Source organism: Pteropus medius, unplaced genomic scaffold (genome assembly GCF_902729225.1).
Source record: "Pteropus medius unplaced genomic scaffold, Ma_sr-lr_union100, whole genome shotgun sequence".
In the NCBI taxonomy this organism is placed as follows: domain Eukaryota; kingdom Metazoa; phylum Chordata; class Mammalia; order Chiroptera; family Pteropodidae; genus Pteropus; species Pteropus medius.
In genome coordinates this window covers 40,003,501-40,030,682 of record NW_024354875.1, presented here as the reverse complement: position 1 = coordinate 40,030,682, position 27,182 = coordinate 40,003,501, and the positions used below count along the sequence as shown (strand labels likewise).

Below are 27,182 nucleotides of genomic sequence, written 5' to 3'. Positions count from 1 at the left end.
CTAAAATTCAACAATAATAAAACAATCTGATTTAAAAATGGGCCTTGTTAAAGAAGTTATACAGATGGCAAATAAGCATATGAAAAGATGCTCCTCACCATATGCCATCAGAAGAATGCAAATTAAAACAATGATGAAACACTATTACATAGATATAACCTATTAAGATAGCCAAAATCTGGAACCCTAATGACACCAAATGCTGACAAGGAAATGGAGCCACAGGATTGCTTATACAATACTGATGGGAATGCAAAATAGAATAGCTACTTTGGAATACTAAACATATTCTTACCATATGATCCAGCAATCTTGCTCCTTGGTCTTTACCTAAAGGAGTTAAAAACTTATGTCCACAAAACACATGCACACAGATATTTGTAGCAGCTTTATTCATAATTACCAAAACTTGGAAGCAATCAAGATGTACTTTAGTAGGTGAATGGATAAATAAGTGGTGATTCACCTAGGCAATGAAATAATATTCAGTACAAAAACAATTGAGCTATCAAGGCATGGAAAGGTATAGAAGAAACTTAAATGTGTATTACTAAGTGAAAGAAGCAGTATAAAAAGGCTATGTACTATATGATTCCAACTATATGGCATTGTTTAGAGGCAAAACTATGGAGACAATAAGATCAGTGGTTGCAAGGGGTTAAGAATTTGAGAGAGATGAATTACCAGAGCACAGATGACTTCTAGGGTGGTGAAAATACTCAACATGATATTATAATGATGATACATGTCATAATACATTTGTGCAAACCTATAAAATATTGAACACTAAGAGTGAGCCCTAATGTAAACTATGGACTCTGGATAATAATGATGTGTCCATATAGATTCATCAATTATAACAAATGTAACACTGCAGTGGAGAATGTTGATAATGGGGAGGTTATACATGTGTAGGGCCAGGGAGTATATGGCAAATCTCTGTACCTTCTGTTCCATTTCGTTGTGAACCTAAAATTACTCTAAAAAATAAAATTTTATTTTAAAAATTGTCATACAGTTAAAAAAAAAAAAAAAAAAACTAAGTACTTCCACAAATTTAGGTGTTCAGTTATAGGGTTTTTACTGATGAGATGTTATGTAACGAGTATTTTTTTTTTATTGGATGCTCATACATGAAATTGAAAGAAATTCTCTACTAGGTATTTTGTTTTTAATTCCTAGATCAGATGTTGCCATTTTATATAACGATCGATCTGTCCTTGAGAATCACCATGTGAGTGCAGCTTATCGACTTATGCAAGAAGAAGAAATGAATGTCTTGGTAAATTTATCCAAAGATGACTGGAGGTGAGTTTCAGAGGAAGCCTAGAGGAAATTTAATTTCAGGAAAAAGTCAAATTATGTGGTTCAATATGAAGAAAACATATAAAAATAAATCCCTTACTTATAACTGCAAACTCAATTTCACTTGACTGTATGACTCTGAGAAGGATTAGTACATATGTAGAAGACTTTGTTCAGAAGCCAGACTCTGTTAGACAGAGCTGAACTATTTCCAGGTCAATTCAACATCTATGTGCATCATAGCCACTCCACAAGACCATATACCATAAAACAGACACCTTAGGATACATAATTACATACTCTCTGGAATGAAGCTCTGCTTAATTGTACCAATATGTGGTCCTACATGAATTCAAAATATTAGTGTCATACTGATTTCTTCATATATTACTTTTCTATGCATGGAATTTAACTTTTTAAAAAACAAAGAATTTACTATTTGGGGGAAAGCATGACAAATATAATATACTAAAATGTCCCAGGTGCAGAAGGAAATCTTACATGTTTACTCAAGGCATCAGTTTACTCAGAAAAAAAAAACAAAACTACATGGAATGGTGATACTTGTTGCCATTTAGGGGAAAATGACAAGATGCACCCCTACCATGCAGCATAAATTTTCCTCCTTTTTTCTTGATCCCCTAGTCATTGTCATTCCCTTCATTTGCCTATAGGGTAGCCAGATTTAGCAATAAAAATAAAGGAAGTCCAGTTAAATATGAATTTCAGATAGACATAGAAATTTTATAGTGTTAAATATATCCTTAATATTTTATAGATCCTACTTATACAATTAAAAAAAAACTTTGTCTTTAACAAAGATCTTATTCAAAAGTCAGTTAATAGGATGAAAAGGTTCCCATTTAAATGCAAATATCAAAGGGTTTTTTTCTCCCCTTTAAATCAAGGTAAAAAGAAATGTTCATAGAAAAGAAACATCTAAAATCAAAAACTGCTTTAAAATAGATAAAAGGTTAATTTAGAGTTTAAAACAAGCTCTAATTTCCCATGATTACTTTTCCACATTGAAACTTCCTGGTTTTTCAAGCCTACTTTTGCAACTTAGAAAAAGATCTAATGTGGTAAAAAGGAGGCACTTTGTTCTGGCAACTCAGTTCAGGCCCTTCATTTTATTCTGCAGAAAACTATAGCCCATGCAGGTGTCCAGCTTAGGAAGGCCAGGACCTAATTGTAAAAAGATTTAGAAGTGACAGCTGCTAGGCTATGTGGAGAATAGAAGGGCAAAGGTAGAAGCAGGGAAACAAGTCTGGAGGTATTTCCTAAGGTCTGAGAGGTTAGCCGTTTAGTATATCTAGAATATTTATTTCTTCAGCAGTGATCATCATTCCTACCTGAAACAGTTATATTATTATTTTTCATTATTATTCCTTTGACTTAAACTTTTTACTTCTCAAAGTTGATTCTGTTGCTATCTCAGTATAATTTTTTATTATGTAATGTTCTTTAACATCTTTAATATTTTATAATTTCTCTGTGATAAATTCTCAGTCATCTTAATTGAATGTTTTATAGAATTGTTTTAATGAATATAGTACATATTGTATAGATTGTAGAATTTGATAGAGCTAACACTTTCCAAAAAGCCATAAAAGATCTAATTGCTCTTATGAACTTGATAACATTTTACCAAGAATTAAAATATGGACACGTTTTTAAAGACTTGTAGGTTTTCTGTATGCATTATCTGTTTATTTCTGAAAGTAGCTTCAATAACCACAAATGCAATATTAGAATTTTGGCAAGAAAAATTCATAAAATGTAACATTTTCCTTGTGCATTATTTCGCCTAGTTTATCAATCTATTAGTTAATTATTGATAATATCCAGCATTTACTGATCAGTTATCTGCAAAGCACAATGTATTTATTAGATTTATAGATTTCATAAAACTTTCTCATTTTTCTTAGTTGACATGAATATGTTGGTTTAGCTGCTGTTGTAATATAGGTCTCCTCAGAATTTCAGAAAAAAATGTAACAGAATAATTTTATTATCTTTAATAGCTTCTCTTCCCTTAATATTTGGCTAAAAGTATTCTAAGCAAGCTATCCATATCATGAACAGTAATTAGAGTATTGACTTCTCATGGTTCCCATCTAAAAATCCAATTAAACTGAGCACCCATAATTTTCAGCAAGAACCTCCAATATGCAATTGTTTTTAAAAACAAGTAATTTGATCATGCCATCTTCAAATAAAATTTTTTAACACAAAATCATAATTCATGTTTACCATACACCTTTAATTTAGCTTACTCTAAGGCCATACTATAGAATAAAAATAAAATATGGTTTCTCATATGAGTGTCTATTTTACCTATCTGTACTGAATAAGCGATGAATTGTGGAATATGCAAGATTTCCCTGGAACAATTTATTTTCTACTTAGTGCGAGAATGAATTATTCATGGTATAGTCCTTATGATATGGTTACCATATTTACAGTGTCTTGGTTAAAATTTCAATACTACCAATAGCTCTGTCTATGACATAGAAAGTAAGGGTCCCAATGGCTTAGGCAGAGAAACTTCGCTTTAGAGTTTTGGTTTTTCTGGGGTTCTAACGATAAAATATTGGCACAGTGGAGTAGTCCAAGAGTCACCTTTGGTAATGGGAACTCAGGGTTAAATCTTATGTCTGCTATGTAACTGAGCAGAGAACTCAGTCACTGATGCGAAATAGTAATGTTCCCTGCACAGAGTTGTTTCAAAGATTAAATGTCTTAATATACATACAAAGCACTCAGAACATTGCCTAGACTGAATAAACACTGAATAAATAGTGGTGGTTTTATTAATAGTACATATTGCATTTAGAATATTTTTTCTTTAAAATTATTTAGGATCACTTCAGATAAAAAAACAATATTTAGGAATTATGAGTAGAGGAGGGTTGTAGATGTGGGAGGAGAAAGCATCCAGTTCTTTAAGGAAAGATATTATAAGGAAAGAGCATCATTCACAGATCATTCTCCTGGCAACTTCCTAAATCTTTAAGAGTTAAAAGAGAAAGTAATGCAAACTTTTGTAAGCACTTTTTACATTTAAAAAGTCGCTCCTTTTATGTTCGTATCCATTAAAAATAAAAGTAGTGATGTTTAAGAAAATATTTCTCTTGAGAACAATAAAGGGCCAAATGAACCTTTTTCCTTTTGATGATTGTACAGGGATCTTCGGAACCTAGTGATTGAAATGGTTTTGTCTACAGACATGTCAGGTCACTTCCAGCAAATTAAAAATATAAGAAACAGTTTGCAGCAGCCTGAAGGGTAGGTTATTTTCTTTTGTATTGTTGAAGTTTCATGGGCTTGGACTCAGAAAAGACTGTAACTGGTTACTTTATTCTGATCATTTGAGTATGTCTTTGGTTTGACAGGATCAACAGAGCCAAAACCATGTCCCTGATTCTCCATGCAGCAGACATCAGCCACCCAGCCAAATGCTGGCAGCTGCACCACCGGTGGACCATGGCCCTGATGGAGGAGTTCTTCCGACAGGTGCCTCTTTCACACTCCTGTGCAAATGTTTTTGTAAATAGTGACTATGCCTATTGACATATAGAAAAGGTGACTTATTATCAACTGGCCACAACACATTCTTGGGACTTTAGGCAAAATTTATTAATCTTTTAGATAAATGTATTTTAAAAATCCTATGTAGTATAATAGATGTGTTAAAGAGTCAAGTCTTAAATCTCAGATGCCACTCTTAGGAAAGAAGGAAAGAAGGAAGGAAGGAAGGAAAGAAGGAGGGAGAAAGGAAAGGAAAGGAAAGGAAAAGAAAGGAAAGGAAAGGAAAGGAAAGGAAAGGAAAGGAAAGGAAAGGAAAGGAAAGGAAAGGAAAGGAAAGGAAAGGAAAGGAAAGGAAAGAATTTAGAGTTGTTATCTGCTATTAAGAGGCAAATTCTAGAACAGAGATAGAAAATAGCTTTCATCTTAAAAAGGGGTAAGGGGGGATATGTAATACTTCTCTGCATGCATCTTGGTTAGAATTTAGTCTTGTGTGCATAGCTGCAAGGGAGGCTGAGAAATACAGTTTTGCCATGTGGATACATGCCTAAGTTAAAAAAAAATCTATTGTTATGTGAAAAAGCAAGCCTGGATATGGATACAGGGAGTGGCCAGTGGTCACTGCCACAAGTATACATTTTTCCCTCTATTGTGTTTCCGTTCTGTTTCCACTCCCACCTGGGATGCTACAATATAATTGTGATTCTAACCATCTGAAGTTAGCATCAGATCCCACAAGTTAAGGGCTTGGTCTTCCATAAGACTAGTTCTACTTCAGATGCCAGCCACAAGTGGGGCCCCAGGACTCTAATCACTGGTTACAAATTTAGGAGTCCCCACAATTTCCTTCGGGTTTGATAATTTCCAGAATGACACAAAAGTCAAGAAAGTGCTATACTTAAATTACAGTTTTTTTTTTTTTAAAAAAAACAAAGACTATAACTCAGAAGCAGCCAAATAAAGAAGTACATAGGGAAGGTCTGGAAAAGTCCCAGACATAGAGATTCCATGCTCTTTCCTCATGGATTCAGGGTGTTTCTCCTTCCTGGCACGTCAAGGTGTTCGCCAACCAAGAAGTAACACGGAGCTTTGATGTCTAGAGTTTTTATGAGGATTTTGTTACATAGGCATGACAGATTAAATCATTGGCCATGTAATTGATATCAACCTTCAGCCCCTACTTTCCCTCCCAGGAGGTCAAGGTGGCCCAAAGTTCCAACCCTCTAAAGATGTGGTTGGTCTTTCTGGTGAGCAGCATCCATCCTGAAGCTATCCAGATCTGCCATGAGTCACATAATTAGTATAACAAAGAGTCCCGTATCACTCCATTCTGTATTTACAGATTATTTGCTATCTCAGTATTGTTCTTTATTTTTAATGATTTACCATTGATTTTAGACCTATTCTGAAGACATAAAGATCAAATATATTACTGTAATTGAATGACTCTGGTTTCTATCTCCCATTGTCAATGGATATGATATATGGTTTCACTTTGAAATAGCATTGCATAGTTCTAGAGAATGTTACTGAGTAGCATCTTCCAAATTCAAATATTTTCATGCTAAAAATAATTTTGAAAAAAATACTTTAATATATTTTGTGCTTAAAAAAAGACCAAGTGTTAAAATCCATTTAATTCCAAAGGCCAACTGCATGCTATGGTCACTTAAAAATTATAATTTTATATACTCAACCAAACGCTAACCAAAAAAATTTAAATCTCAAGAGACTTTAGAGATCTCTAAGCATAACCTTTCATTTCATAAAGGAAATGAAAAAAAAAAAACCCAGAAATATGAAGAGATAAAGTAACTTTGCTCGGGTTAAGAAGAAATTTTGAAATATTTTCAAATGAATGATCATGAAAACATAACATAAGAAAATTTGTGAGATGCAGCTAAAGCAATGCTTAGAGGAAAATTTATAGCTGTAAATGCTTATATTAGAAGAGAACAAAGGTATAAATTAATTAGCTATGTTTTCACCTAAATAAGCTAGGAAATGTCTAAAAAATAGACCAAAAATAGGTTGATAGAAGGAGGTAATAAACATAAAAGCAGAAATCAATGAAATCGAACCAAAGGCAAATAATAGGATCTACTACAGTTAAACTTAATATCCCCTATGACCCAGCATGTTTATCCATAGGTGTATAACCCATATAAATTAGTGCTTATACCCACCAAATATCTTATATAGGAGTAGTCATACTACTCCTATCCTATAAGATACAGTTGTACTTATAATAGCCCCATACTAGAAATAGTCCAAATGTGCATCAAAGAATAAATAGGTAAATAAATCATGGCATAATTATATAATGGAATATCATGCAACAATAAAAAAATGGACTAAAATACAATAATAAATCTCAAATGCATATTTCATGTAAATGTATGATTCATTTATATGAAGTTCAAAAACTGGCAAAAAATGCGTGATAACTGAAATGTGAACAATGGGTGCCTATACAGAGTGGGATTCACTAGAAGAGGGTAAGGGAACTTTCTGGAGTTGATGGAAATGTTTTATATCCTGAGTGTTAGTTACACAAATGTGTTCATAATTTATACACTAAAGGTTTGTACATAAATTTTTCCTTGATATAAAAAATAATATATCAGAATAAAAGTGTTTCATTAATGACATGAGGAGCTCTAAGAAAATCACTGTTTTAAAATATTATCTCTACTAAATCCCAGAGACTTTTGAAATTACTGTTAGATCTCCAAATAATATCATGACTTGTATTATCCCTGTCTCTTATTAATTTCAAATTAGATGAAGAATACCTGACTGAATCATGAGAAATAGAGTCCAGAAGTTTTTGAAGTTCACCATCTTATTCTTGAATTTTCTAGAAAGGTGACTGATACCAATAATGAAGCTTCCAGCATACAGTGATTCTTAACATCTGAATTTCAAGGTAGAGGGAAATCGTTCCATAAGGCTACTTAGCTTCTCTGTCATCCTCAGTACCTAGGAAAGAGTGACTCAGATATTTGAATATCTGATTAAAAACACTCAACATAAAAGGTCAAGTTTTAGGATAGGTATAATATCAGGACACTTGTTTTTGTGATCTGTATTTTTCAGATTGTATTACTTAGAGGATAGAGGTGTCAGGTTTTTGTTTCGTTTTGTTTTGTTTTAACAAGACTTTTGGTGGGCAATGGTAGACATTTGTGTACCCCCAAAATGTTTGGAAATGACAGTCTGTGCTTGAATGATCTTAACATAAGGCAGTATATTTACAGTCCAAAGGAGAGTAAAGTATGTATGTTAATATGGGCTAGTATATAATCAAACTCTCTCTGCTAGCATTGACTCTTTTCTTCAACTACAAAAATCCTCTCAGATTATAATACAATGATTAAGACTTGAGTTTTTAATAATGAAATCTCATAGTTTTCAATCTCTGGATTTTTAAAAGTAAATGACTTTCAAATCCCCTTCAGAAACATATGTGGCAAAACAGGAGAATGTGGAGTTAAAGGTCAACATGAGTGAGTTTACACTGCCAACAGACATGCTTTACAAGCAAAACAAGTTTATCTTTATGGGACTTAAGCTACAATATCACCTTGACTCCAACAGTCAAAATGTTTCCATGCATTCAGTTAACTAAATGAGTCTCCCAGCCCCCTTACTGGATCTTACCATACCATATATTTTAGCCCTTTGGATACAGCAGAGAATCTGAAACCGCTGGGTGTATGTTTTGCTCTGAGTGTATTTGACATAAGCTATTTAACTAGAACTCTGTATCTATGCAGATGTCCTAGAAATTGGCAGGACTCCAATGGTTCTTCCATGTCTTTTCTTATTCTTGCTCATCCTCACGTCACCACATATGAAACTGTCATTTTGTAGAACCCAGTGTTGAGAGATCCCTTCTTGTTATGCATCTAGCCAAAGTGACTTGTGTTTTTCATCTCAAACAGTCAAAATAACACTTTTAATGAAGGAAAATGTATTCCTTCATTCCTTCAGAATGTACTAAGAATCTAAATACTGTGTCATGTGATCCACTATCTGTACCAGAGAATTTGGCAAGGTCTGCCCAGAACTCATCACTGATACACTATAAATGTAACATCCTGTGTTTCTTGTTAAAGAAAGTATTTTATGTATATTGGGCAATCATAAGAAGCCTAATAATGCAAATAAGAGAACTGAATTTGGCTTCAGAAAACCCAAGAGGTAAGCCCTAGCTTTCCCTCTTTCCTTTGGAGGTGGACATAAGACTTCACCTTCTTACCTTTAAGATGGGATTAATCCCATTCTGCCTCCTCCCCAGGATGGTCATGAGGAAAAAAATGATAAAATAAACGTGAGAGATCTTTTCATACTATAGACATAATACCATGTGAGGAATTGGTATTATTTGTTATCCTCCTGGTCTATTTTAAGCTTTATATTTTTTTAAGGCAAAGTATCAGAGAGCCATTGACATTTTGTCAATGATAGTCACTTAAAGCCAAACTTTGAAGAATCTGGGCACAATTAAAAAAAACACATTTCCAACACAACCATGAAGTTTAAAAAGTAGCCAGTTAAGAGAAGTGTTTTTCCTTTTGTTCTGCAAAATATAGCACTAGACTTGGAATTCATTTAATAGGTTATAAACAAAATTAGCGACTGGATATAAATTCAAAAAATCAAAAAAAGTACTCAAGGGAAAGAGCTGATTTTTAGAACTGTCAAGAGCAACAAGAAAATGTATGTGTGCCCATAAATACACACATATACTTATATGTGTATAAGTATGTGTGTGTATGTGTGTGTGTGTGTGTGTGTGTGTGTGTGTACATAAATGTATCAGAAAAATCCAGAGGAATTTTGGAACGTGTTGATTTCTAAATCAATTTCTTATCATCTATAAAGTTTATTTTATCTAATAAAAGGGTTTAAATAGACATTAAGAATTTTTAAACACAATGTATTTTTGGAGAACAAACCAATGTAAATCAAGCTATTTGTACCATCCTTTAAAGTCCTATCGATGTTACCCTAGTCCATTGTATAACGACTTTTGGCATACATTCTAAAGCCGTGGGAAATTATAGCAAGAAGAGATTAGAATTATACCCAGAATTTGTAGTCTTGAGAAGCTTTTTTTTTTGACTCTGAAGGGAGCAGCTGATGGTAAAGTTTCTCTCATCTCCAAGGCATGTTTCACCTACCTGTGATATCGTCAACACAATTAATGCCCTCTTTTCCAGTGTTCGTGCACTGTCACCTCTGCCCTGACTGTAATGGGTACATTTGGAAGATGCTCCATTCATTTCAACTATGACTGATATGACTGAGAGATTAGAGGTGGAGGTACCAGCCAAGGAAATAACCATTAGACAACCATTTGTTTCTTATTCTCTTCTTGAACAGACATATCAGTTTGGCAAGATAACAAAACATTAATACAATTAAAGTTTAAAAAATAGTCACTGCTATTTAAATTTGTTCATACTTTATACTATATGAACTCAATAACTAAGTGATTTTTTTCTCCTTTTCAACTATATGCTTTTGATGCATGAAGAGAAGTGAGCATTTGTGTAAAGTTTACATTTACCAAAAAGTATTACCTTCTCAGCCAAGGAGAAACAAATAATTGGAAGTGCAAGTTATTTGGAAGGGAAGGTCAAAATGATTATTTTATTTTGAACTATATATAGTCAGGCCCCTTTATTTTTTTCAATATTGCTAGAAGTAGTATAAAGTATTATTTCAAAATAAATTATATTTCCCATAGTGATAACAATGTATTTAGTTAATGTATTTTCAGCCAAGGATCTGGCATTACAAATTCAGAGACTCAATGTAAACATTTTTTATAAATTTAAAGAACTGTAGCTATGAGCCAGGATAATAACTTAAAATTTAAAAATCAAAGCTTATAGTTTTAAGAGGCATAAAGGGTTATAAACATTGATTACAAAGGTGTACTAATGTTCTATAAAATATTTATAACACTCACAAAAATACAGTTATATCATATCATAAATTTTGCTAAAAGTGTGTTACCTATAATAATCATTAAACATTTAAACAGTTTTAGTGGCTTTTATAGAATTTAGAAGGACCATTTTTAGAAGGAATGCAGGAAGGAAATTATATGGCCTAATCTCTTAAATAATTTGTCCAGAGAAGGCTAAACTACTGCATCTGCCCCTCCTTCCTCAATTAAATCCCTTCTAGAACTAGGGGTCCTCCAGATGCTAATGTTGGCCTTACAGTGGCCCCCAAGCCTATGGTCAAAAGCTTGCTACATGTTTGTTGGTTTTGCTTCTGAGATTAAACTTAGATTTCAGTGCAAAAGTTTTCTCAAGATTTCATGCTTCACTTTTTTATATCTTTTTTATTTCTTTAAAACTATAGAAACTGTTTTGACTCAAGAGGAAATGCAAAAAAAGAAAAAAAGTTCGCCATTAAGTCACTGGATTTGACTCCTTGTTGACAGCTATCAAAACATTTCAGGCTGTTAAGAAAGCATTAAAGCACTTATTAAGTCTTTGTCATGGCCTTTTAAAGTAGAAACTTCAACAGCCTTCAAGAGAATTGCTAAGATAGGCATAAACTGCCAGGCCTAAGCACATCAGGCTGCCTTGTGTTTCCATGTTGATGGGACCACTCTCTCCACCTCCTCACCTGCAGGCTCATCCCCAAGAACAGATGCAGACATCCAGGGTGGAATTTAGTGGTATTGGTTAAATAATTGAGTTTCATGGTCTTGGGGTTCTATAATTTTGCTCCAACCACTTGTACAAGTCGACACATCAGAACACAGATGTATTCAGTAAGTTACTGATTTTTAAAAGTATATTTTTGGTTTCCTGAAGACAGCACCATCAAATGAAAGCATGGTTTTCATGAAAAACTAGTTGGCTTATACAATGTCTGTTGCTTTGACCCTGTTGTTATCTCGATGCAAAGTAAGTGTTCTTTTTTCAGGAACACAATAAGGAAAATTGTAAAGTTTGTCAGATTTATACTTTCTCTTCACGTACCTTTCCTTCTCCCTTAGTAGTGCCCCCCTTGGCCTGTTGGGTTTCTGGCCGCAGAGCCCCCTACTAATCTTGCATTTATAGCCTTCGTTCACTCTAAAGAATAAATAACACTTTGAAATATTCATAAATAAATTAAATTATTAATGTACTTTAGCATTCAATGTGCTTTAGCAGTGGAAATTTAATATTCTAAATCAATTGTGAAGTACAAGAAGCAACTAGAATATAAAATCTCACTCCATCTATAAGAAGGTCGACCCTACATATATCTTTTGTGGGAGCTAAAAAAACAATACTTTTCCTCCCACTTTCTAAGTTCTTCTGGCTGGGCTAATAATCAAATCAACAGAGACAGATTAACAGGAGAAAATCAAATTTTTAATACATGCACATGCGGAATTCACATAAGCATGAAAATTCCAAAGACAGCAAGGTAACATTGGATATGTCATTTGGACAAAAGACAAAAAGCGGAAAGGGGGAGAAAGGTATTAGAATTCAGATGTGAGAATGGACAATTTACAGGTAGTTGAGGAGGAGCAGAACACACATGGCAGGTGAATTCTTGCTGGTCAACTCAGACACAAGTGATATCTAGCTAACAGGCCCCTGCCTGCAGCCATCTTATTTACCACACTTAATTCAAGTTAGGCTAAAGTGAGCATCCTAAGATTCCCTTCCTGAAGCACGTTTTTCTGTCATAATCTCTTGGGCAGGAAGGGGGAAGGTCAAAGGTTATTTCTGAGTCTTGTTTCTTAGTAAACAAATTAAAATCAGTATCTCAAAAGGCAGACTCAGGGTGGCAAAACTTGGGTTCCCTTCACTGTCAAATGCCTGCCTATAAGTCCTATATGAAAATGTTGTCATCAGGCATTCTATAAACTTTATCTCATAGAAAATAAATCATCTCAATGCCTTTTTTAGGCCCAAATTATTGTTTTTAGGTCAAAGAACTTATAAAGTATAAAATATACCTATGAAGATATCAGATAGCAGCCCCTTGACTAATAACACCAATCAGTTGTATCTGCATATATCAAATAAGTATCCTCAAGATCATATTTTCCATGAAGTTTATGAGTAGCTTTATTTCTATTTTCACAATAGTAATATAATTATTTATACTTTAACATAAACTGTTAATGATATCATTCTTGCACCTTAGTCTCAGCATGTTAAAAATCAAATCCATAATAGCCTTCACATCTAGCCCTCATACAAATAGTCTTCTATTGATGGTACTACCAATGGCTCCTTTCCATTCAGTTGAAGCCATCCCCCACACTGCCAGCAAATCAATCTTTCAAAAGTACAATTCCTGTCATATCAATTCCTTGCTGGAAAAAAGGGAAAAAAAGCCAAAGCCTCTCTGTTACATGCTAAATTAACTACCAATCCTTTTTCCTGTAGTTTAATGCCATTTGAGATATGCATTAGACATCATAAACATCTTTAATTTGCAAAACTCTGTATTTTTGCTATTAAGAATTATGGTTCTTATTAGCTAACATTTACTGACTATTTTCTAAATATTAGGCCCTGTCCTTGGGTTTCACATAAATTATCTTAAATAACCTCAAGATAATCCTGTTAGGTAGATACTAGTATATCTTTATTCCTAAAATGAGTAAAGCAAAATTGCCAAGTTAGGTAACAGATGAAAATTGATTTCATCCAAGGCTGTGATATGTCTGCAGTAGCGGAGACAGCACGTTGAACAGCAATGATTCAGCTTCTGTCCTATGACTCCAAGGCTAATGGTACTAATAATTCCTTTCCATCTGTCCCCTAAACCACGTGTAAATATTAATTCCAAATGGAATGGATGTTGCTATTCTCTAGGGGAATGAGGATGGTCGCTGGGAGAGGTCACAATAATTCTATGCCCTATTTTCTCTAAGTAGTGAGATAGTAAAATGTTTCTGTTTGTAGCTACTTTACCTACTTCTTTGGTGACCATATCTAGATTTTCCCGAAAAATTCAGATTTCATACTTTCCAGCCCTCATAATCAGAAGCATGGCTTAGAAGAAATTCACCACAAAACATTGTTGATAGAACATTAAAGCCAATAAAAATACTGACGCAATGTGAAGATCATGATGGAAAGATATTAGAGGAAGCAGAGGGAATGGAAACTCTGAAGTCAGACTGATGTCACATTGTTTCCACGGGCTTTGCAACAAAGCAAAAGTGAGGGCCCCTCCCTCTTGTGTCCTGATTTCAGAACCTGTTTAAAGTTCTGGCCTTACAAAAGGCCACTGTACTCCTGCAGGACATAGAGCCAACGGCTTAGGAGAAAATAGAGCCCAAACCATTCTTTCAAATGGCCGAACAGCTGAAGTGAACAGACATAAGCGAAGTATCCTCTCTTTCTTTTTCTAAGCACCTCCCCTTAAATGCAAAGTAAAGAACTGATGTTTGACAAATCTTGTTATAAAAAGTTTTGCCAGAGCAGCCACCTTTATTTTAGGAGATGAAAATCTTATTCGCCCGTGTAATGTTAAACCCAAACATTTAAATAAAATTCTTAAACATATGTGCTCAGCTAATCTACTATAGATAATATCAAATAATAAAAAAATCATTGATAGATTTTCTGAGAAAATATTAAAATGATGCATACAGAATGTAAATGTTAAAGATATTCTTTATTACTTGCTGAGGGAGATTCAACTAAAATTGGTTAGTAAATAGAAAGATATTTCAAAATGTTCATATACTTTAATTTCAAAAAGCAGTCTAAACATAAAGTCTTGATATTGAAGATCTGCTGATGTATTTAGCATAGGACAAAAACAAAAAACAAAAACAGAAAAAGCTGTGAACTGCATTGTTAATTAAATGCCAAATAACACACTGGGATGATGATTTTATGGTGATTTCGGAAAATTCCAAAGAGTAAGGTGTATCTCTTGACAATCAAGGAGTTGTAATACCAAAGCGGAGTTTCCATGTGCTGAAAATGTTCATATTTTTTTGCCCTCTGCCATATGTTTCAAAAGGAGATTATCTGAGTAAAATTATATAAACTCGGGCTATAGCTTTTGGTTTTATCAAAATCAATATATACACACATACATACATACATACACATGCACAGTGCCAATTAAGAAATGAAAGGTATGGCTTTTTTAGGCTTTGTATCTAGGCCGCTTGTTATCTGAGCTTCTTCAAACCAAGTCTGTACTAATGAGCTTTCCTTTGCACAGGGAGATAAAGAAGCTGAATTAGGACTTCCATTTTCCCCACTTTGTGATCGGAATTCAACAATTGTGGCTCAGTCACAAATAGGTAATACTGAAAATTGGTGGTCACGGAGAGTGGGTGTGTGCTTGTCAGTTTTCAAATGGATACACCGTGTTGTTCAAAGGGGCAACATCCAAGAAAACCTCACTCCATATTCATGATAAATTTGTTCTTTGGATCATCTATATCATGCTAAATCATAAGAATTATTAAAACATTCTCACAAAATGAATTCCATAAAGCAGTATTAGGAAATGTAGTTGTTATTCTGTGATCCTTTTACAAAAAAGAAAGCCTTTAATCTTGTTGAAGAGACAGCATTTTTGCTGTTTCATTGCTGATTATTGTTTTCTGTAATTTAATCCTTTGAATATAGAACAATTCACTGAAAATGTTAATATGTTCTGTTATCTCTAAGTTAGCATAATATTCTTAATATAGTAGCTCATATTCCTTTGGGAAAAAATTCTTGTGGTAAATAAGAATAAATGATGGGTATGAATAGATAAGCCAACAACAGGAAATTTGTAAAACGATACTGCTTTCAATCACATTCATTCTTTTCATTTGTATTTGTGTTGGGGACTTCAAGACCCACCCAGTATTAAAACATATTATTGCTATGCTGCATAGTTCAAATATTTGAAATAGCTATTACCTGAGCCAGCATTTTCTTTATTTCATAACCATTTGAAGTCTGCCTCACCCCTCTAGTTGCTCCAGGACCACCTCCTACACAGCAGGGGTGAGAAAGCTTCTTGCTCTGACCTTCCCCCTCCCACCCAAGTTCCAACAATTGTTTTTCTAGATACCATAACAGGGTGCCTGCCTATCATACAGGTGTGAATGTGGCCAGCTAAGGACCTCCTCAGGCAACCTGGGAAGAATGGACGTTTCTGAGACTTGTTGCTATAATGTAAATTGCTGCCATGTTAGTGCAGGTGGTGGCCTAATTTGACAGTCTCCATATCCCAGGCATTTAAAACCATAGTCAGCACTTGAAATAGCACCCCAGGTGTCCAGTTAATATTGCTTTGACTTGAAAGTATCAACTGAAACACAAAGCAATTGAAGTAGTTTTGAATTAAATAATGTACCTTAATCTATTCAATGACTAATCCAGTTATTTGAAACGTGAATTACTTTTATCTGAGTATCTGATAGATGGGCTACTCTTCAAATGTGGATATTTCTCAGGACATTCTTTCTTAAAAAGGCTCTCTCTAGTTATTCTCTTATATTCACATGATAGTCCATTTCTCCCAGGCACATTTCAGGCAACAAGCACCACACCTTTCCTGGGACCTTGGAGTGTTGAATGTACATAGAGCTTAAAATAGGTTCTCCTCCTCCACCTAAACACTGGGTGGTGAGTGCCCCACGGAGCACAGTGCCTATTCTCTGTGTATGTTACTTTGTGTCCTAAATACTTCAAATGTAAAAATCTTTATTCAATCCTGACATCTCAAAGTGGGGGGATTAATGCTGTTTCCCAGAAATGGTAGTGTTCTCTTCACTGATTTGACAGAACACACCCACACACTGTGAACTAACACTTTACATACAGAGAATAATAAACAGCAATCTGAAATATTAACCTACTGTCAGAAAGCTCTGACTGATACAATAAGAAAGAAAAAAAGTGGTTGCTTTCCTGTTGCCTGAGAACAAATTTCATTTCTTTGGGGTTTAGATATTCTTTCTTGTTGGTCAATAATAAAATTCAGGAATCAAGTGAAGACCTTTTAGAAAGGGTAATGATCCCTCTCCCTGAGAAAGAAAAATATGTTCATTCTGGTTAGATATGAATTTATTGTTAATAATAGTATAAGGCTGAATATTAAATCAGAAAGCCAATATACTTGCATTAGCAAGCTTAAATTGTATCACTTCCACTGCTTGAGAGAATATTTTATACAGCTATTAAACTATCCTTGTAGATTGTGTTATTGGATTAAAAATAATTGCAAGGGGTAAACTGAACCAATATTACAGTTGTTACTTGCTATCAGGAGCATCAGAGACTCTTCATTATTACTAATTTTAGAATTCAATAAATTATAACATTTGAATTTATTCTTTTTTTTTTTTTTTGCTTCTGTAGGTTTTATTGATTTCATAGTAGAGCCAACATTTTCTCTTCTGACAGACTCAACAGAGAGAATTATTATTCCTCTTATAGAGGAAGATTCAAAAACCAAAAATTCTTCCTATGGGGCAAGCAGGTTTGATATTTTCTTTTCTGCATCATTTTTCGTATTTGTGATGTTTCATAACCTTTTACTTATGATTATTATTTCTTACATCTAGATAGGAAACTCTAAGAATTATTAGGTAGTATTGCCACCTAGTGGCTTTTGTTATATTGCACCTGCTTTTGAGATTAGGAACTTAGTGTCCTCTACAAAAAATATCAAAGTACTAAGGAGGATATGAGAATAGTATTCAATACTCAAGAGAAAAAAACCATTTAAATTTTTGTTAAGGATGTAGGTATTATGTCCTGTATATAGTAATATATTTGGTTGTGTTGGTCTGCTTATAAAGAAATCAATCACAACCCATTTGTGTATCTAGAAAGATGCCTGTATGAAAGTTAGCCTTTTAGATGACATGAATAAATGGATATGTAGAACAACTTACAATATTTCAAACTAGATTTTTTTCATTGATAAATTCATTAAAGGATATGATTTAAAACTTCCAGATATGGAAAAGTCATACTAATTTCTTGCCCATCTAAATACACAACTTTTCATGATAGCACACCAAGCAGCTTCCTAAACGTTGCCCAGTGAGGAAACTGAGGGACTGTTCTACCTGAGAAAGATCCAGGTTAGCCTGGAGATTAAATGATGGAGAAAGGGGCAGTTGCCGTTACCCACTTTAGGCTCCAGAATCGTGATGCCCATTTTGTGATGTTCACTAATGGACTCATCACTAAGTCAGCTCGCCCCAAGGTGCTGCTGCCCTCATCCTGCCTCACCACCATATAATACATGAGCATCCCAACCTGCTTCTTTGGAAGTCCTGGACAGACCCAGAGAATCCCAGGCAGAATCCCTGGTCCTCTCCACAAGAGAAGGAAAGGAGGGTGGTAAGCAACACTAACACATGCTCAGAACTGGGCCTGAGTACCTGCCATCCTGCTTCTCCAGTTGGTTTTGTAAAGTGTTTCATTTAGGCTTTGCTCCCTCATCCCATATTCCTACCTTAGTGTTTTCTGGTTTCTTTGGTTGTTGCTGTTAGCTCAGGTATCTTCATGGGTTTGTATATTGCTGATTTATTTAGACGATCAAATATGAAAGGCACCATGAACGAAGGCACCTATTCCCCAGACTACTCCCTTGCAAGTGTGGACCTGAAGAGCTTCAAAAACAACCTGATGGACATCATCCAGCAGAACAAGGAGAGATGGAAAGAGTTAGCTGCACAAGGTATAGTTGTTTATGAAGTCTTACTGCCATTTCTTTATGATGAATTAGCATTTTCCCCCCGATTTCTTTTTTTTTTTAATAAAATAGGCAAGACCTTGCTGATATTTGAAATTTAGCTACCCTTTGATTATTCATAAGAAGCTTCGTTTATCTGTTGAAGAAGAGATTCTTCTCTGTTTATGCCACAAGGACTGTAGAAGTATGTGTCAGTGGGTGGTGACAAAGTAGATATGAAAGATGGGACAATAAAATGGTGACAAAACTTTACATGGCATAATAACCTGTTCATATCTAGAGGTACTTTCGAGCCTCTAGTGTTGTAGGCTTTGCAAGTGGCTTTTGTGCTGCATTAAGAAAATAACATCTAGTGTCAGAGATTTAGGTGTCTGTTTTTGTTTTTGTTTTTTAAATTTTTCTAAGTTACTTCTTTGCCTGACAGCTTCATCCCGTGAGTTGGAAAAGTCATTTGTAATTTGCCACCCCCGCAAAAAAAAAAGCGAAGCTAGCTCTAGTTATTTCTATCATATTTCCTGATTCAAATAAATTAGTCCATTTGGTTTACAGGGTATGTGAGTTAGTATCTGTCATTATCTTTCACGCAGGAAATTCCAGATCTGGCCCCTGCCTTCTTTCACATTCCCTCCCGTAGACCTGCCTCTTTCATGCTCTGTACTCCCTACACAGTGGCCTGCTGGTAATTTCTTAAAATATCCCAGGGCCTTTGCACTGATGGTTTCTTTAGCAAGGAATTCTCTTCTTGGAACTCTCTGCAAGGTTGATATCTTCTTGGCTGGCAGTCCTGTTTTAATTTTTAATTTGAAAAACAGCACTTAAATAACTCATTTAATTTAATTCTCACATGGATCTTAAAAGATTTATACTATTATTATTTCCATTTTACAGATAAAAAAAAACTGAGATAGAGGACAGTTTTGTTACTTGCCTCAAGTCTCACAATTGTGTAACTTACCCCAAGTCTCACAATTAGAAGCTGGAATTTATTTTCTTTCCAAATGCAGTGCCCTAAAACACCACTCTAGGCAACCCCACAACGAGGCCCTCCTTGACCACTAAAAGTAATGTACTGTGTCCTTTTTTTCCCTATTAGGGCTCAGTTTAGTCACTCAAAGTGATATTACTAATCTATAATCAATGATATTTGCTTATTCCTTTCCCGATTTATCATCTATTTTCCACATGAGACTGTACGGTACTCAAAAGTTGTGACATGGTCTATCATGTTTTCCAGTGTATCCTCAGCAACTAGCACAGTGCAAGGCATATGACAGGCACTCAGCAAATATTTGTTTAATTAAATAATTACTCCTGGATGGCATCACAATATTCCTCAAACTCTGTTATTAAAAAAAAATAAAATAAAAGAAATACCGATCTAATGCCTTCATCTGATTCTGTAACTCACATTTTCCCAGCTACATAAGTCTGATCTTAGTTGAAGGGAAAAAGTTTCCCAAGCATTGAAGGCTCTGTATAGCCAGGAAGAGGGCTACTTCTTAGGTTTATAACCTGTGTGTCACAGGCTCCGACACTCAGAATGGGCTTGTGCTTATTTAAATGTTCTACAATCATGATCTTGAAATTCTTAATAATTTTTGAGCCAGGAGCCTCATTTTATTTTTTACTGGGCCCTGCAATTGTGTAGCCAGTTCTGGCCAATACAGAGTCTTTGTAATGCCATGTCACTCAATAAATAACATAATACAATACAAGACCCAGATGACCATAAGTAAAACAGAAATTTAGAGAGATAAGGAAACTTTGGAGCCAGAATCTTTCCTGAGAATATCTCTTTAACTTTGCTGGAGTCATAAGTTTGCTGACTGAATTTATCACTGCATCGGGTTTATGCCAGAAGTGCACATTTGATTCCATGTTTTAAAAATTCTACTAATGCAGTTCATTCACTATGTTAATGAAAAAAGGAGAAAATTATACGGTCTCAAGAGATGCAGCGAGAGCATTTAATAAAATTCAATATTCAATTATGATAAAATTCTTAAAATTTAGAACATTCATAATCTACTATTTCTGTTCTCCCACTTCTTTTGTATTCATTCTTACTGCTTGAGGTTTTTTTTTTTTCATTCCAATTAATTTTCTTTATGGTTTGAAATATTTGTACTCTATTTCTGTTATTTTCAGTGCATAGCCAACAGTGGATAACAGTGACATTACTCAATAAATTTGTCTTTCCAGCAAATAACACAAAAACCTTTAAAAAACTTTGATATATATTTTTAAAGTTTTAAAAATACAGATTTTATATTAATGAAACTTTAAAATGTGTGTTTGAAACTCTAGAATGTGAGGATGAATGTTTTTCAAGTGTTTTGAAAAATCAAGTTAGTGCAGGAAGACTCTCTCAAGGACCATTCATGCATGCGTAGCTGGGATGTGTGGAGGGCTATCTCAGCCTTCCGTGGCCTCTAATTGCTAGGATTTTTCTGTAAATCCTGTTGATCTACCACTTACCCCCAACTTGGACCACAACCTCAGGCTTGAAAAGCTATGGGGTTTCCCCATTTAGAAAAATTAAACTAAATCCACCTCTCTATGCAGGAGGAGGGGGCGTGGAGTGAGTAGGGCGTTGCCCTCTCTTCCCATCTCAAACTGAGTCCACCGCTTCTGGCAGCAAAGCTGGTTTCTGCAGCAGTTCTCCAGCTGGGGTTGATGGAGGGAGGTGGGAGTAACTCCAGGCAAGGTCACAAGATCCTGCTGTTCTTACTTGAATCTCCAGCAATTTTTCATATGTAAATGATTCTCAAATTGTTGTGTTGTCTTGATTGCTTTCCAGTGTGACGGAATAGTTGTTTTTGTTAAAATTTTTAAATGTTATACTTGTTTTCTGTGGAAACACTCTAACTCTTCACATCATTTGTAACAGGAAGTTTCCTTGTCCACATTGGTTTTTGAGAGAATTAAATGAATTGATTTATGTAATCTACTTAGAAGTACCTAGAATAGTAGCACTACATGAGTTGTTGTTATTATTGTAATTATTACTTATTGCCCTTCTGCTATGTGTTCTAGGAATTGGAGATGTGGTAAAAAGGAAAAGAGACAATAATGCCTAGCCTCATGAAAGAGGGAGTGGGCGTTAAGAGAGGGGATTGCAATTTTAAATAAGGTGGCCAGGAAAGGCTTTACTGAGAAAGTGATAATTTAAGTAAGTACATGACGGAAGTTAGAAAAAGCTATGGGGTAGAGGTTGGCGGGGTAAGGAGTAGGGAATAAATTTTCACACAGAGGAAAATAACCAGCAAAATATCAAGGAGATCAAACTTGCCTGACATTCAAAAATAACTGGAGTCAAATGAAGCTGAGGGAAACTGAACAAGTGGGAATAATGTAGGCCATGTGATAAGTGGGAAATGTGCCACATTTTTGGCCAAAGAAAGATAGGTAGTCCAATTTGTAGAGTTTTGAAGAAGAAAAATAAAGTGATGTGAATTGAAGTTTTGAAAAGATCACTCTGGCTACAGAATGGAAAATATTCTTCTCTTTGGGAGGCAAAAATGGAAACAAAGAGGCCAGAAAGGAGGCTATTGTTAACTCAGGAGAAAACCAGAGGTTAAACTAGGTGGTAGTGGTAGAGGACAAACCATCTCAGTTCTGGATACATAAAGTGATGGCTTAAACCACTGTACATGTGCGGGAAGAGATAACAAAAAGTGATGGAATTTTGGATATTTTTTGAAAGTAAAACTGGTTGAATTTGTTAACAGATTAGATGTGGAGTATGAAATCAAGAGAAGAGTCAGGAATGATGCCTGGACTTCCAGTTTTCCCACACGTTAATTGTTTACTTGTAAATTTGCATAATTATTTTGCAAAAACATTTGGCATTCTCTAGCAAAGCTGAAAATGTACGTGCCACATTTCCCAGCAATTTCGCTTCTATACTTTCACCCTAAAGAGACTTTCGCTCATGTGCATCAGAAGACAGGAGCAAAATATTTATAGCAGCATTGTTTATGAGTCAAAAAAAAAAAAGGGAAAAAAAGTAAAATAAATTTATAAGCTGTGGTGTATTTATATTATGGAACAATATACTACTGTTTAGATAAGTGAACTTTAGCTGTGAGCAACAACAAGGATGAAAGACACAAACAATGATGATTAAAATATGCAAACTGCTGAAATATAGCAAGATGCCATTTATACAACTTTAAAAAGAAACCTACAAGCTAAACAATAAGTTTTAGAACACACATGATAAAAGGATTGATAAGGGGAAATATTCAGAATCTAGAGAGAAGGATGGGGATTATTTAGGAATTAGTAATATTTCATTTCTTAGGTTAGGTGCTAGACTCACAAATATTTGTTATATGACTATAGTTATACCTAACATATATGCCTTATATATGTACATATAATTCACTTGTATGAATAGAATATTTCATAATAAAATGAAAAATATGATTTGCTACATATAAGTTTATATATACATGTATTCAGTCAGAAGATGAAAGTTTATTATAATTGCTTTCAGATGAGAATAAGCAGGTTATATACTTAGAGCTTTGTAATATAAACTAAATTCCGAGTCTCTGAACAGAATCCTGGATGTTTGTTCATCATCATATTAGCCTTGAAGCTATATTTTATAGATATTTCAAAATCATACCACTAATCCTAGAGTAGTGAAAGTTGTGGATGCTTAAGCTCTATGATATGAAGCTCCTGGGTCATCAATAAAACAAAACACTTTTTTAAAGAGTAATTTTATTCAGTGAGACTTCTACGAAGGGTCTGGGAACATCTGCTTAAGAATGTTGGATGTAAACACATTCTTTTTTTTGACATGGGACGCTTACAAAAACAAACTGCAAATGCTTTCCTCCATCCCAAATGGTTTACTTTTTTAGTTAAATCTTACACATTTTGATGGATATGCCTTCATAATTTACACAGTACTCCTCAGCATCTTAAGTATTTGCCCAATCTCTACCTTTTTCTGCACTGTGTGAAATCAGACAGGAGGTTTTAAGAGAGTGTGTGCCTCTTACTAATGAGGCAGATAGAAATAGTGAGAAGAGTCACTCTTCTATATCTATCTATAGTTTCAGGTAAATCCTTTAACTTATCTTAACCTCAAAAAAAATATATAACTATTGGGAAAATAATATCTACCCTAATGAAAGATCAGGCATCCCCATAAATCCTTGCCTAATCTCCAGTTAGGCTGCAGAGTCTTGAAGATCTATGATTCAGCTTTGTGAGCAAGGCACCGAGGGAAGTAAGAAAAAAGAAACACATTTGCCTATGTTGGTGGTCATCAGGTGATAGATGCCTAATTAACAACCAAGGAAATCATATACAGGAAAGAAATGTACACACTTTAAAATGCCATCTAAATGTAGCTCATTTTCATTGGTGGCCTGCCATCCTAGGTTATCAGCAACATTTGGGTCTGGAGCTGCAATGGAGTTGTACATTAGGTTCATACTTGGAACTGTAAAAAAAGCATGTCTGTTTAGAGTAGCCCCTGAATGACAAACACAAATATATGTTCTTTGTTAAGCAAAAGAGTTACTTTTGTAAGCCATCTGAGATTTTGGTTCATCGTCAGGTGCAAGAATTCCAAATTGAATCAGGTACGCCAAATCCACCTTGACAGGAACAAAAACCATAAATCAATCCCAGATCTGCTTCCTTTCCCATCTTCTCAAGGAGAATGTGTACTTGAGCTAATCTAGTTATATTCCAGAATAGAATCTGGGGGTGGGGGTGGAGAGTGGGGTGTCAGTCTGGAATGGAATGCAATATGTTTCGTACTGTACTGGATAATTTTCTGATTTATTTGATATTGATTCAAACTCCAAAATATTAGGCACGAAGAAGACTAAGAAGTGAGAAAAGGAGGCAACGTGGGAATTGAGATGCTATCGGATTTGCATTGTGCACGAATCACAGCTGTTTAGAAACAGAAGAAAACCTAGAGCTAGTTTAAGGCAAGCTTAACATTTTAGAATATGCATTAAAATTTTCAAAGACACAGTGTTTTCTAGTTTCTTTTTATGACTTATTTCCTACATAATTGCTCTAGAGTCTTAGAATATTTTCAATATGATATCATTCATTTGAACTTTTTGAGACCTGGTTTTGGTTTAAGTAGCTCATGTGAGCTACCAAAAAGGAAAAAAAAATAATATTTTGATTGGAATTATTTTGATATAAATTTTGGGAGAATTGTCATTTTTATGTTATTGTCCTATTCATATATATCTTATCATTCATAGGCTTTCTTTCAAGTTTCTCAGGAAGTTTATTTTTCCTTAATAATAATAATAACAATAATAATGATAATATAAAATACTTATTAGTGTTATTAGATGTTAGATGCTATAAAAATATATTATATATTATATAATCATTTAATATTTATAATTAATAATAATTTATTTAAAATTTTTTAATATACTTTGTTGACTTTTTCATCAATATATTATGCTTTTTGTTGCTTTTGTGAATGGCTGTTTCTTACAGGTGTATAGAGAAATGTTTATGTTGGAATACTAATCTGTAAATAGTGACAGTTTTTTCTTTCCCAAACATATACCTTTTATGATTGTTTATCTTGAGTCAACTGCCACTAGTAAGTTTATCCAGAGTATTCTGAAATTGAAGTGGTGATAGCATTCAGTTTGTCTCTCAATTGAAAAGGAAGGTGTTTAAAGTTTCGGCATTGTGTGATGCTTCTTAATTTCTTTGATCTGCTCTTTATGAGGTTAATTATATGCCCATCAATACATAAATCTTTAAGAAATATATTTTAAATGAAACATTTAGTTTTATCGATTGTCTTTTCTGTAGCTTTTTAATTGGTTCATATAGTGAAATATATCAATAGATTTTTTTTAATGTTGGACCACCTTGTATTTCTTGGATACATCCAACTTAATCATGATGTATTAACTTTTAAAATATTAGGTATTACTTTTGCTGACTTTTAAAAATGTGTATTTATGAGTGAGATTAGGATGTCATTTTTCTTTCTCATACTGACCTTGTTTAGTTTTGGTATTGAGACTACAGTAGCCTCATAAAATAAGTCAGAATTTTTAAATTCTCTAGTTTGTGTGAGATTGAAATTGACATCGAATGTTTGGTAGAGTTTACCTTTAAAAACTATGTAAGCCTAGTGTTTTCTTTATAGGATAACTTTTATCTGCTGATTCAATTCCCATTTCTCTTCCTCTCACCCACTTGCTCTGCTCCAGCCACACTAACCTCCACACTGTCCTTTCATTTTCTTTCAACACATCAGATACCTTCCTGCTTTCAGAGCTTTGAACCAGCATTTTTGTTAGAAATGCTCTGCCTTCACATACAACATAGCTGCCTCTCTCTCTGCTTTCAAGTCCAGCTTTAGCTGTCGCCTTTTCAATGAGGCCTCTCCCAGAAAAAATTTCAAATTCCATCCGTGTTCGTCTCTTGCTCTCTGATACTCCCATCATTTTCCCATAATACATCACTGTCTAGTCTATAAATAATTGACTTACTATGCTTAATTTTTATTGTTGGTATTCCTCCATTAAAAATAAGGTTCATAAGAACAGCAAGGATGTTTGTTTTGATCACTGATGTGTCTCAAAGCTCTAGAACAGTGACTGTCACAAAGTAGAAACTCAAACAATTATATGATGAAAGAAAGAAGATGTGGGCAGAGAGAGAGAGAGAGAAGAGAGAGAGTGGGAAGGAAGGGGAAGGGAAGGGAAGGGAAGGGAAGGGAGGGAGGGGAGGGGGAGGGAGGGAGGGGAGGGAAGGAAGGAAGGGAAGGAAGGAAGGGGAAGGGAAGGGGAAGGGAAGGAAGGAAGGAGAAGGAAGAAAGAAGGAAGGAAAGAAGGAAAGAAGGAACAAAAGAGGAAAGGAAGGAGAGAGGAAGGGAGAAACTCTGCCATGTAGGTCAAGAAATAGGATATTGCTATATTCAAGAAGATCACTCTAAGTTCTTCTCTAATCATTTCTTTCTTTCTCTCCCTTCCATGATCTAATCACTTCTTTGAATTTTATGATAATTATTCCTTCTTTTTTCTTTTTTTAGCTGTTATTCCTCTTTGTGCAACCTTAAACAATACATGGTTTAGTTTTGCTCTTTTTAAAACTTGGTATAAGTAGAATGATTCTGTGTATATTCTTTTATGAGTAGCTTTTCACTCAATGCCAAGTTTTTTTGAGGTTTATCTGTGATGATCCAAACTGTTGTCTATTTCAGCAGGGATTTTTTTGGATCTTGACAGAAAATGAGGCAGAAAAATATATATATGTCTTTTAAATAGTGTAATTATAGCATATATCATTTCTTAGGCCACAAATCAGGTGCACAAATAATGTAACTCTATTATTTTTCTGTGACCAAACATAGTTTCTAGCTCAAGTCCCCAAGTTACATGTTTGAGGGAAAAATAGCTTATCATTCATATGTGTTCATTGAATCAGACTAAGCCTGTTCAATTTAGAATTTTTGAAAAATAGGATTTTTGATCTTCTTTTTCTTCTTCAGATGACATCAAAGTCCCTAGGTACCAATGTGGTGTTACAGATTTGGGATAAGCACCTGGCCTTGTTTGACTTCTCACACTAGACCCCTTGTTGCTTCTATTATAGGCCATGAAATTTTTGCT

The 27,182-nt window shown here is 34.5% G+C and overlaps 1 protein-coding gene across 5 annotated transcripts in view; it reads left to right on the top strand.

The window, feature by feature from the left end:
- PDE1A (phosphodiesterase 1A) overlaps positions 1 to 27,182 on the top strand; it is a 294,241-nt gene that overhangs the window by 237,586 nt on the left and 29,473 nt on the right. For all 5 annotated transcript variants that reach the window (XM_039855297.1, XM_039855296.1, XM_039855295.1 and 2 more), the window contains 6 exons: positions 1,183 to 1,308; positions 4,492 to 4,593; positions 4,701 to 4,821; positions 15,058 to 15,139; positions 17,199 to 17,319; positions 18,386 to 18,531. In XM_039855297.1, coding sequence (XP_039711231.1) covers positions 1,183 to 1,308; positions 4,492 to 4,593; positions 4,701 to 4,821; positions 15,058 to 15,139; positions 17,199 to 17,319; positions 18,386 to 18,531 — 698 coding nt within the window. The remainder of the gene's footprint in view (positions 1 to 1,182; positions 1,309 to 4,491; positions 4,594 to 4,700; positions 4,822 to 15,057; positions 15,140 to 17,198; positions 17,320 to 18,385; positions 18,532 to 27,182) is intronic.